The sequence below is a fragment of the Leguminivora glycinivorella genome, chromosome Z (genome assembly GCF_023078275.1).
Source record: "Leguminivora glycinivorella isolate SPB_JAAS2020 chromosome Z, LegGlyc_1.1, whole genome shotgun sequence".
Classification (NCBI taxonomy): domain Eukaryota; kingdom Metazoa; phylum Arthropoda; class Insecta; order Lepidoptera; family Tortricidae; genus Leguminivora; species Leguminivora glycinivorella.
The window spans coordinates 53,351,050-53,364,317 of record NC_062998.1 but is presented as its reverse complement, the minus strand read 5'-3'; the positions used below and the strand labels follow the sequence as shown (position 1 = coordinate 53,364,317).

The 13,268-nt window shown below is 40.3% G+C and overlaps 1 protein-coding gene across 1 annotated transcript in view; it reads right to left on the bottom strand.

The window, feature by feature from the left end:
- The window catches only part of LOC125240653 (roquin-1), a 94,172-nt gene that overhangs the window by 45,386 nt on the left and 35,518 nt on the right, over positions 1 to 13,268 (bottom strand). The window contains exons 5-10 of the mRNA XM_048148651.1: positions 9,229 to 9,366; positions 8,625 to 8,732; positions 7,958 to 8,153; positions 4,916 to 5,053; positions 3,658 to 3,786; positions 1,906 to 2,047 (exon numbers count right to left, since the gene is read on the bottom strand). Coding sequence (XP_048004608.1) covers positions 1,906 to 2,047; positions 3,658 to 3,786; positions 4,916 to 5,053; positions 7,958 to 8,153; positions 8,625 to 8,732; positions 9,229 to 9,366 — 851 coding nt within the window. The remainder of the gene's footprint in view (positions 1 to 1,905; positions 2,048 to 3,657; positions 3,787 to 4,915; positions 5,054 to 7,957; positions 8,154 to 8,624; positions 8,733 to 9,228; positions 9,367 to 13,268) is intronic.

Sequence of the window (13,268 nt, the reverse complement as noted above, 5' to 3'; positions counted from 1 at the left end):
GGTCCAGTACACAGATCAATACAACAAGATGGCCCTTACAGGGCGACTCGCGGTCACCAAGCATACGACAAATCAGGTTTATAAAAGTTTGAACGCGTGCGACACCGATCAGTAGCGCCCAAGTATACGACCCGCTAACAGTGTCCGTGTCCGCTCGGGAAAAAATCTTAAATAATCAATTTTGGTTGCAAACAATGGTCTCTTACAGCATAAAGTGGTGTGGCAAGTCTTCTAACACTTCTACATGTAAAAAAGATGGAACAACATTCCACAGTTAAGTCAAATTAATTATTTTGTTGAATATTGTTTATTGTCCGCGGAGTTCATTTATACTGGTCAATATGGTTGTGCTGAGCGGCGCCGAGGCGCGTCCATCCCTCTTTACCGAGTTAAAAATGTGATATGCTATCCCTTTCACGTAAACGACTAGGCATGGGGCCATGTTAGTTTATGTCTGTTGCGGGAACTTCGTACTGCCGTTCGTACCATGTGCTACCATTTTATGAAATATGAAAGAAAGCAGATTTGTAATAGTGAATAATTATCTAGAATCTGTAGAGTCTGTAGTGGTATTTAGTTCATTGATTAGTTTAGAATATTTAGTTGGTTATTTAACTTAGTAAACGTAAGTAAAAATGCACAGTTTAGTTATTAGTTACTAGAATGATTTTTATTGAGATGCTATCACAATTATCATCCTCCTTGCGTTATCCCGGCATCGGCATTCGCCACGGCTCATGAGAGCCTGGGGTCCGCTTTGGAAACTACTACCAAGATTTGGCGTAGGCACTAGTTTTATGAAAGCGACTGCCATCTGACCTTCCAACCCGAAGGGTAACTAGGCCTTATTATAATTTAATTATAATATTATAATTTGTTGCAAAACAAATTCACCACAGTACTGGTACCGGTACCATTGTCTATAATAGACATGTCCCATTCCCATCCCTACTGCTAATCATAAAGGCGCGCCATTATTTGAAACGACCAATGGCAGCACCGTGCGCGCCCGCCTCACCCCGCAAGGATTGGTGATTTGCGTCTTGAACAATATCGCTTGCATTTGGCTTCTAGTGGGGTGTTCTGTGGTCCAGTATGTCGCGGTCGGGGGTTTTGTAAACATTGTAATCTTGTGGTTTGGTTATATATAAGCCTGCTAAGTCGCGGTCCTGGGTTCGAATCCCGGTAAGGGCCTTTATTTGTGTGATCATTTCATCATCATCATTCTCTTGCCCTTATCCCAGTCACTTGGGGTCGGCGCAGCATGTCTTTCTCTTCCATACATCTCTGTCACTCGTCATCTCATCATTAACTTGTTTTAGTTCCATATCATGTCTCACACAGTCCATCCACCTCTTCTTCGGTTTTCCCCTCCCGTTACTTCCACCACCTTCCACATTCATTCGTAATACCTTTCTCGTCACATGCCTTTCATCCCTCCGCATTACATGTCCATACCATGCTAGTCGATTCGCTCTTACTTTTTCAACAATCGGTGCTACTTTCAGGCTTCCTCTGATATACTCATTCTTTATTTTATCCATTCTTGTCACGCCACACATCCATCTTAACATTCTCATCTCTGCTACGTGCAACCTCTTTTCATCCGTCACCTTTAGGGCCCAACACTCTGATCCATACATGACGACAGGTCTGATGACTGATTTATAAATTTTGCCCTTCAGTCGAAGAGGCATGTGTTGAACACAGATATTTGTTCCTGAGTCATGGATGTTTTCTATCGTATAAGTATGCATTTATCTATATAAGTAAATATAAGTAGCAATGTATATCGTCGCCTAGCACCCATAGTACAAACTTTGCTTAGTTTGGGGCTTGGTTGATCTGTGTAAGGTGTCCCCCGATATTTATTTTTTATTTATTTATATTTTAATAAAAGCATACCTTTCCAGTTCCTCCTCGGAGTGGGCAAATGTGCAGGCGTTGCCGCGCGGGCAAAACGAGCGGGCCGCTGCGTCGCGGCACATCGACACTTTGTATTTGGAGTGGGTGGGGGTCGTGGCGGCCGCTTGGGGGGAGGGTTGACCTGCGACAAAGAGTATCGAGTTACTGTCAAAATGTGTAATCAATCACAGTGCATAGACCGTCATCTCTCGACACAAGCTTAAAACTTTTGAAGCTCAGTTTTGACAATTTGGCCCATATTGTTAGCTTCAAGAAAAGAGCGTACACCCATCTTAAAGGCCGGCAACGCACCTCCAACACCTCTGGTGTTTCGGGTGTCCATGGGCGGCAGTGATCGCTTACCATCAGGCGACCTGTCTGCTCGTTTGCCTCCTATCCCATTAAATAAAAAAAATTGATATGTGTTGAAATAAGAGTTTTGAATGATTCACGGTTATTTTCATTAGACTTATACTGACCGGGATATAGACCGTGATTACCTTTTTGATTTTTGAAGAGTTTTCCGTGATCATGATGCATGCAACTGCGTCGAAATATCGGGAGCTCGACAAAAATCAAAAAGGTAATCACGGTCTATATCCCGGTCAATATAAGTCTAATGTGTTGAAATGTCAAATATTAATATTAGCGCTATCTAGCCAAGCGTTCCCCAAGAGGTGTAACGCCATCTAGGCCATCGTACCTTATCCTCTAGAGCTTTGAGGTACGTTTTTTTCTTAGACTTTATCTGTCTATACGGAGTTACATATGTTTTTGACAGGGACAAATGTTTGTTCAACTAGGGAACATATCAAATTATTTTATTGAATATTTTTCGATTTGTTCTTTTTTTGGCGGGCGGGTGGTCTAGTGGTGAGGACGTTAGCCGCGTAAGCTGAAGACCCGGGTTCGATTCCCGGCTTGGCCACCAGTGGGCCCTGTCGTTTTTTCTTTCGTGTATGATATCTATTTAAATTTACAAAATAAAAATGTTTGTTATTTATAGACGCAGATATCAGCAATGGATCTCATAGCAAAATACCTGTAGCACAGACTTCTTGGAAAAAAGTTGGCGTAATAATATACAGCTTTAAGAGTAATAATAATCGTTTGTTAGAGATAGTACTGGCAGCGATTTTTATGAAGTTCAATTTTCATAATTCGACCATGTTTAACTCCCGAGCCAAAAACGACGGGGTGTTATAACTTTTAAGTTTGACCTGTCTGTCTGTCCGTGTGTGTGTCTGTAGTTAACAAAGGGATAAACCGATTTAATTATTATTTTTTTGTTTGAAAGCTGAGTTGGGTCGGGAGTGTTTTTAGCCATGTTTCATGAAAATCGGTCCACTGTTGGGGTTTTATAACCCCCGACGCAAAAACGACGGGGCGTTATAAGTTTGACGTGTCTGTCTGTCTATTTGGCCGTCTGTCTGTCTGTCTGTTTGTCTGTCTGCCTGTGTGTGTGTCTGTCTGTGGCATCGTAGCTCCCGAACGGATGAACCGATTTAATTTTTTTGTCTGAAAGCTGAGTTAGTCGAGACTGTTCTTAGCCATGTTTCATGAAAATGGGTCTACTATGTCGCGGTCGGGGGTTTTTCAAAATTTTAATTTTGTGGTTAGGTTATTCTGGTTGTGGAAGGTGCTCCGCTGCAAATAATGTATAAATCCGGAGACCACTTCCTTGAGGGACGTCATCACTCCGGCTAGGAGTCTTACAGATAGTGTGATGGAGTTGGTAATGAGAATACTGACTAGTAGAGGGCTCTGGAGGCTTCTGATTGTGGAAGGTGCTCCGCTGTAGATAATGTAGGAGCCCGGACACGACTTCTTTGAGGGACGTCATCACTTCAGCTAGCTGCTGCCAAGAGGGGCTTTTCGCATCTAAAAACATAATTAAATTAGAAATTAAAAGAAAAAGTGACCAAGGCCTCCGTAAGGGGCTAGCTTGTAATCTGTTCTACCTCAGGGATGGCAGAGGGCGCCACGAGCCTTCGGGAATGTCATATACTTGAAAATTTCAACCCTTGTCTTCGTGTACCGATGGCCGAGTGGTTCAGGCATTCGCCCGGCAAGCGGAGTACGCTGGTTCGATTCCAGCTCGGAACACTGGAGGCCTTGGTCACTTTTGACATTTATTTAATGTTTATAACATAATAGTAGTGTTACTTCTTAAAAAATACAAGTTAAAATATTTTCTATGAAAATAATTTAATTTGTTCTTAGAGTATGAAAACAATACTTGTACACTTCGATCACGTCTCTAAAGATCACTGTCTTGATAGTCGTTTCAGTGAACAGTCTCATAGAAGAGTCTTGACCAAAAATTTGAGACACCCTCTCTACAAGGGTGAATCAAGGTGCGACCACACCGCTGCTTAAAAAACGTTGACGGCACGGAATCGCAGTGACGCATCGTATCCGTACTGTTTTTACCGCATGCGCTCCCCACACCGTTGCTTAAAATACGCAGACGGTACGGAAACGCAGTGACTTTCGTATGGGGCACGTCGTGCGTTTCCGTACCGTTACCGTTTCTTTGTTCGAGGAGTTCCTTTCTGACAGCTGGAGCTGGTTCATACCTGGACTGGCGTCTATGGCCGCGAGCCGGTCCAGGTGCATGATCATCACGATCAGCTGTTGAGGGTCCCCGGTGCGCTGGAGAGCTGGTTCATACCTGACTGGCATCTATGGCCGGAGCCGGTCCAGGTGATGCTCATCACGCTGGAGCTGGTGGAGAGCTGTGAACAGCTCGAGTGACCTGGAGCTGGACTGGCATCTATGGCCGCGAGCCGGTCCAGGTGCATGCTCATCACGCCCAGCTGTTGAGGGTCCCCGGTGCGCTGGAGAGCTGTGAACAGCTCGAGTGACTGCTGGAGCTGGTTCATACCTGGACTGGCGTCTATGGCCGCGAGCCGGTGCAGGTGCATGCTCATCACGACCAGCTGTTGAGGGTCCCCGGTGCGCTGGAGAGCTGTGAACAGCTGGAGTGACTGCTGGAGCTGGTTCATACCTGGACTGGCATCTATGGCCGCGAGCCGGTCCAGGTGCATGCTCATCACGACCAGCTGTTGAGGGTCCCCGGTGCGCTGGAGAGCTATGAACAACTCTTGGACTGACTGCGCGAAGGACTGAGGGGTTTGGAGCTTGTCTGTTCAAAGAAAAACATATTTTTAAGTTACAGGTCAATCCAGAAGAGCTGGCAAGAATAATATGCATGTGTGTGACAGTTCATAAACACTCACTAAGTTATCAAGCCGATAAAGTTCGTTTGTCTCTTTCTATCACACCAATACGTCGGAAAGGGACAAACGAACTTCATCGACTTGATAACTTTAGTGTGCGTTTATGAATAAGGGGGTCACACTTAAATTAAGTAATTCTTTAAACTATTTAGCTAGCTATGTTTCTTCACTGGAGCTATCCTGGCTATTTAAACTGTCAGTTACTTACAGTGATTACAAAGTCTTACCACAGTATAATAAAGAGTACTATCGTACAGTATGGCCACTCCCGCTCCCCGCTGAAAGTGCCGCCCACCCCCTCTCGATTACCTCACAGTTACCGCCCGTCAAAAACGCGAACAGTCGACCTGTCATATTTCACTCACACAAGCACGGTACGCGTTCACCTACACGAGCTTAAGACTGTGTGCTAGGAACGCGCCTCTTTCATATATTTGATCGCCAGTGTCCGAGGTGTGGTCTTACGTTGGCTTGGCTATTAGTTATTACCATACCTCGGACAATGGCGATCAAATATATGAAAACAGCGCGTTCCTACGCACACAGTCTAAGCTCGTGTAGGCGAACGCGTTCCATGCTTGTATGAGTGAGATAAGACAGGTCGACTGTTCGCGTTCTTGACAGGCGGTAACTGTCACCGAGAGCGAGCACTTTCAGCGGGAAGGAGTGGCCATACTATACGCTCTCCACTGATAGGCCGACTCTCTTACACATATGCAGTAAATCTTCCTAGATATGTAGGTTACATTAGATAGGCAATGTAAATTTAGTTTCAATCTTTTAATTATACATTATATTGTAGAACTTACGGAATAATTGTGATTAGTGAACTAAAATGTACATTATTTCAAAGGAAAAACGACTTGTGACAGAAAATGTCATTTGCCTATCCCTAATGTTAAAAAGGATAATTATTTGTAAATAACCACATAGAACAAATTATTTTGGCGCAATATATAACATGTAGAATACTATACATATTATTTATGCAATGTTTATATTAGAATAAAAACTATTTGATAGGCTTATTTATTCCATAATGTTTTCCTATAGCTACCAATAAGGTTAAGTTATATGAAAATATGTAAACTGTGGAATAAAACACACCCCAAACTGTAAATATTTAATAAATAGATACAATCGTTTAAAGTTATAGTCATGTCACAACACCCTTATAATTTCCTGACTACAAAGAACAATGTTCATACACATTTCTTTTACATGTATCAAGACAAGGCCGACTAGATGACCAGTTGATCCAGCTGTTCACGGTGTGGCGAGATGGCTGGCGGTCATATGCAACCCCCACTTCGTCGTCATCACCAACGTGCAGCGCACTGCAGCTGCAGCAATCTTCATGAGCCGTTCGGGCTCCACTTCACTTCGCAACCGGCGCGGCGGGAAGATTGGCGGCCATGAGAAGCCCCCACTTCAACGCCACCGCCAACAAGAATCGGCATCTTCAAAATTTATTATGTTTTTTCATGTGAAATAAACGTTTTGCCTTGTTTTTTTACTTGAAGTTAGGTGAATTTGCTAACAGCTGTCATGTCAATGTCATCTAGTCATGGCCACAGACAATTAGCTGTCAGAAAGTTCAAAATAAAAGGGTTTAGTCGATGGGCAGGGGTTAGGTTTTTGCCATTGGTTTTCCTAACCATAGTCCATATCTGACTAATTTGCGAGGACCTTGGCTATAGTCCAACTATCACAGTACTCTTTATTATGGGCATTTTCAGAATTTGGGATCCCCCAATTAGCGTAAGTTGTTAACAAAAATTAACTCACTGTCAGTTTTGTGACGATAATTAAGCATGAAATTTCAATAAAAATATTGTCTTTGTGTTAAGTTCATAATCTACATTCAGAATTTTTTTTTTTAGTATGAATAGGTAGACGTTTGAGCACGATCACACCTGATGGTAAGTGATGATGCGGTCCTATGAAATACCTATTTACTCTTGCTTTAAAGAGACCTGGATTGTACTCATGCGGAAACACTAAGGCAGGTGAAAAAAGTACATTTTAAGACAGATTTTATGCTTTTTTTTTTTACAGACTAGCAATGCACGAACGAGAAGTTTCCAAAGTTGCAGAACTTTCCTCATGAGAATTTTCGGTAACTTCTGAGAATGTTCTCGAGAACGAGAATTTATCAAAATACTTAGTAACTTCGTAGTTTATACCATGATTTCGTCGGACTAAGCAAGTCAAGACGTAGTCCCGTGGTCATGCGCTGGCTTCGTATGCCGATGTTGTCAGGTTCGATCCTGACAGCGATCTTTTTTTTTATTTATATTTTGACATGACCACAGGGATTTTATGCTTAATTGTCGTCACAAAACTGACAGCGAGTTAATTTTTGTTAACAACTTTTGCTACCCAAATTCTGAAAATGCCCTTATAGTATGTTATTACCAGTGATCGGTTTTTTGGATTCGACATGGGGTGAACGACCTCAATCATTATGTTAGTATGGATATGCCCCGGGAATCCGGGCTTAACGTTGTTAGAAAAAGCAAAAAAATATGTACAATGTCCACAATGCCAAATGGTTTTATTGCTCAACCAAAAATATAAAGCAACAACATTAACATTATAAGATGTAATGTAATACTTTGTGGAGGTTCTAATATATTTTGCTTAATAGAGTGTAGAGATTAGGAAAAGAATATAAGTTTTTGTCTCAACTGGTTGCCATGTAAGAGTAAAAAGTTCCTTAGAGATAATTTCGTCGTATCAATATTAACTTTTCTACTTGATATCCCGCGAGGGTGAATCCAAAAAACCGATCACTGGTTATTACTGACCTATAATGCTCTGCATATGACTCTTATGCGCCGTGTCTCCATACAAAAGCGCACTCCATTGATCCGGGGCTATTCTGAGGCCAGCCTCCGTGGCTATCTGGACTATTTGCGCGTCATGCTCCCGGCGAAGAGACTCGTAAGTGCGGAATTCCTCTTTCAGTTGCATTAGGGACGAGTCCGACTCGCGTTTTGAGACCTGTTGGCACAACAGCTCATATAACACAAATGGTACTAAGATTCTAAGAACAAATTAAATTATTTTCATAAAAAAAAAATAGGAAATCATTCTTATCCATACTAATATTATAAATGGGAAAGTGTGTCTGTTTGTTTGTCCGTCCTTCAGGGCAAAACGGAGCGACAAATTGATGTGATTTTTAAGTGGGGATAGTTGAAGGGATGGAGAGTGACATAGGCTACTTTTTGTCTATTAATGTCCAACGTATATATACGACTATACGTCTGACGTGTATACACGTCCGACGTAAATAGACGTCTAACGTGTAAAACGTCCAACGTGAATAGACATCCGACGTGGATACACGTCCGACGAGTATAGACGTCCGACGTGTTTACTCGTCCGGCGTGAAAAGACGTCTAACGTGTTAAACGTCCAACGTGAATAGACGTCCGACGTGTATAGACGTCCGACGTGTTAAGACGTTACCTTGAAACACGACGCGCGGTACAGCAGTTGAACAACGTGCCCGATGCTAGTTTTGGAGGCCTGAGGGAACTGGGGCTCCAGCCTTTGGACGACGAACATCACCAACACCTATTAAACAAATAATAGTACATTACGCTACAAGTGCGGAAAAGAGAGAATTCGAAACGAGTGGCGATAAATTGAAACATGACCGAAGGGAGTGTTTTCAATTCAATTTCAATTGACTCGAGTTTTACAGTACATATGGAGTTCAATTTTTGACATAGTTGCGTAATGCGCTCATTACCTAACAAGTAAATAATAAATCATCAAATCAAAACATATCACTGTTTTAAAAAACATTTAGGAATAATCGTGATTTGGGAAGTACTGTCAAACTGTCATATGAGCAATCTGCCCCTCATCGTGAATAATTATGATCTATAATATCTATATCAATACCGTATCATTTATTTTAACACTTTGAGTCAAACTATGAGAATCAAACGCTTGCGCGTTGTACAATATACTTCACGTCTGCCAGCGCCATCTATCGTTGTATCAAGTAAACAAAACGCCCCGCTGACAGCGCCATCTATTATCGAATTTGTCAAACTGTTCATACCTTTCTGGACAGTGCTGATCCGTCTTCAAGGGCCAGTAGGACTAACTTCAGGACCTCTTCTTGCATGGCGGGCCCAAGGAACTGGCAGCCCCTCGCTCGCACGGCGGCCCATAGGTTGGCACTTAGTTGTTGTGGGTTCTAGAACAACATAGTGGGTTTATTATAGATTAGTAGAATATACACGGTGTTACACGAGGAACTCGAAAGATTTGAATCACGCAATTCTGAGACCGAAAGAGAAAAAAAATGATTTGTTTTGTTTTTAATCCCCGACGCAAAAACGACGGGGTGTTATACGTTTGACCTGTCTGTCTGTCTGTGTGTCTGTCTGTCTGTGGCATCGTAGCTCCCGAACTGATGAACCAATTTAGATTTCGTTTTTTTGTTTGAAAGCTGAGTTAGTAGGGAGTTCTTAGCCATGTTTCATGAAAATCGGTCCACTAAATCGCGGTCGGGAGCTTTTTCAAAATTTTAATTTTGTGGTTAGGTTATTTGTATATTTTTATTAGTTTTTTTTTCGAATATTTTGCACCTCAGTAAATGTTACATCTATCTAAAATGTAAAAGTGGCACCTAAAATGAATTTCGTTTTTTTTTCTAGAAGCCTAACTTTTTGCAAATACATTTTTTAACATTTTTATTTTTTATTTTATTTATTTTAGGTAATTACAAACATAAATCTCTAATTAATTTACATAGTATCGTTAAACCAATAAGGTTTGTCTCGATACCTATTCCATTCCGCGGTAGATGTTATACAATGCAACAATCATATAATTATGTAGGTATTCTATTCATTATACATACTCGTATTATAACCAAAACAAGAAACCGCCAGCATTGCACTGAGCGCAAATAGCATTTAAGTAATAGCACATAATTATTGTCACTTATTTTCCTTGTTGTTGGCAGCCGCCCGCTTTGGCCGGACCGGTTTGCGCTCGGCCAAATACAGGATGCTCCAATTATGTACTCCAAGTATTTTTTAATAATAAATATTTTATTGAGTTTGTTATATAATAAATAGAAAAATAAAACTAAAATTCTGACACTACTAAATATTTTTAAGTTATTATATATTAAACTATAAATTTTAAATTTTATCTTTTTGAATCTGTTCCAGCATTCCCTTTTTAAGATAACTTTTGATATTACTAGGTGTAAGTTCAGCTTTCCATTCCGATGGTAGTTTATTTATTAGGTCTGGTAGTATATATTGCGATGTTCTTCGTCCATAGAAATTTTTAAATTGAGGTTTTTTCAACATATGATTTATAACTTGCCGGGTCGTTTTTGGGTCGGGTCGGGATGTGATCTTCCTTGTGAGTGGATGCCATTGGTTGCCAAGCTATTTTTCATTTTTTTCGGTTGCGTTTAGTGTAATGACTAGTGAATTTATTATTTGTTTAAATCACGTTTACGTTCAATTATTATTGTATTATTTATTTTGTTTTAAATATCATTAAATGCATCATAAATAATCATTAATGGTGATCAACTAAATGCTGTATTTCTGTTCTAAAATATTGTTCCTTCAGAATTTGATATTTAAATTTCACATGTACTGGTAAAACTTTGCAGAAACTAAATAGTTACCCGACCTTGAACAGCGCGCGAGATGGCACCATCACAGTCATCACAGATATCAAACAGCGGCGCGACCGGCCTAGGCGGCTAGATGGGGCTAGCGATTCCGCGCGAAACAAAACTTTTTGTTTTTATTATGAGCGTCTTGAACCCGAAACCTTTATTTAATGAAAATTGAATTGTACTTTCGCGTATGTAGTATGTAATAATGTTTTCAAACATATTTTTCTATAGTATTTATTCGTATTTACTCTTAATTTTTTTCTAAGTGTTTATTTATATTAAGTATCATTTAACTAGCCATAAAATAAATTCCATGTAGTTAGTCATCACACATATTCTCTTGTACAAGACGTAATTAACTAATTAAAGCATTCTATGCACTTTAGAGTCATATTCGACAGTAAAAAACATGTTTTTAAATATGAAAACGTTCTGGCCGCTCCTAGGCCCTGCCGCCGCTTCTAAAAGTACGTGGCATGGCTAGCGCCCGCGCGCGTTTCCCGCGCAGCCCAGCCGCCCCGCTCGCCGCCTTAGACCATTGTCGTGGCTAGGCCGTTACTTGCACGATGAAGATCATTTTTATCCAGTTTTTGGAAATTTGGTAAATGCGGAAATTGCTAAAAAAGGCGTGTGTGGTTTGAATGTGATTCGTCAGTTGCGTTTTCTAGGCATGTCGCGAAGGTCTACAGCTCCCAGAGCCCCTAGTAATACAAGCAATTGATGTAAGAAAACCAAGATCTCCATTTTACCTTTCTTTTAAAAAAATATAGTTTGAAATATACGGTAGACTCCGGTTACAACGACGCTCAAGGGACCGCTGATATTACGTCGTACTAACCGGATGTCATGCAAAACGAATTTCATTTCTTTTAATTAAAAGTAATATCTACATCTCTATTACTAAAACATTTCAATCAATAGGTTTATTTACAGGGTATTATTATCATCATAGTATTAATTAATACCGTATTTTATTGTGACTTGTTTAGTTAGAAAAGTCCTTTTTAGTATGTGTGCTTGCTCATCATTTGTAGCTAGTTTATACGCAATCGAAAAATACAAATTGGGTTATATTTAGCTTATAAGATTAGACCCGAGGCGAACAAATTGTTAAAATTTTAAAAGCAATACTCCAAAAAGTTACGTGGCCACAATGTAATCTTGCTACTTGTTGTAGGCAAGACAAGGGGCCGTGCTTGGGTGGAAGTAGCTTTGTTTCCTCAATTTACTAGTAAAACTAAAAACGTTGTCGCTCGTCGTTGCAACCGGACTTGACGGACGGATTCTGTGTAAAATGTGTCGTAAAAAGCGGCTGGTCGTTAAAATCGGAGTCGTAATAAACGGATGTAACGCACACAGTTTGTATTTTCTTTTCTCTTTTTTGTTACTGTTGTTGTTTTTTTCTTTTTTTACTGTCTCAATTGTATTTTACTGCTCTGTCTCTTTTTATGTTGCGCCCAATTTGTGTGTTTTAAATTGTGTATTGTATTGTGTGTGTTTGCAGTCTGCCAAATAAATGACTTATCTATCTATCTATCTATTTATGTACTTTAATACTATCACATACGAAATCCAAATAAATACCTGTGCTTATGTCGTTGTAAGAGGTTGGACGTTAGGTCTATGCGGAGTCGTAATATACTAACCGGACTCTACTGTATTGTATAAAATGTATAATTGAGTAGACTCGAGACTAATTTTAAAAATAAAATCATTACAGATAATAATGTTGTCAATGAAAAGTAATGAATAAATCTTTATTATTACAAAACATTAAATAATTACGTATTTTTGAACCTTATAATGCCTAATTTTCCAAATTTTGAGAAATAAATACAGTTTCGGTTATTAACCGGTTAGTGACTATAAAAACCGGTTTTCAACAGAGGCCAAAAAGTCTCGGTTAACCGGTTTTTCGGTTAACCGGTTAACCGGTTTGCACACCCTAGTTCCATTACATGTTGCTTTTTGTCACCGCTACGCGAATTATGTATATTTTATAAAATTTGCAAATGGTTACTTAATACTTATACTTACTGGTTCATACGATACCACTACCACACATGTACGTAATGTACATCTAGATACATTATTAGCCGCGAAAGTCAACTAAACATTTCACAACAATAATAATAATGTTTTGTTTTCGGCGCGCCCAATTTCACAGACAAAATTACTCTGTTTACCCGCATCCACAAAATGATTATAAGAAATGATAATAATAAAATAAGCTCTATGAGGACGCATTACGGCCCAGCCACGACATTGGTCTAAGCGCGGCAGCGGTGAGCGGCAGCCATACGTGCGACTGAAAAGTCCCATCGCTGTGTCTCGCTCCAATGTATGGCCGCCGCTCACCGCTGTCGCGCTTAGACCAATGTCGTGGCTGGGCCTTTACAGTTTTAAATCTTTTGGACTGTTATAAAATCATATTCGCAAGCGAAATTTGC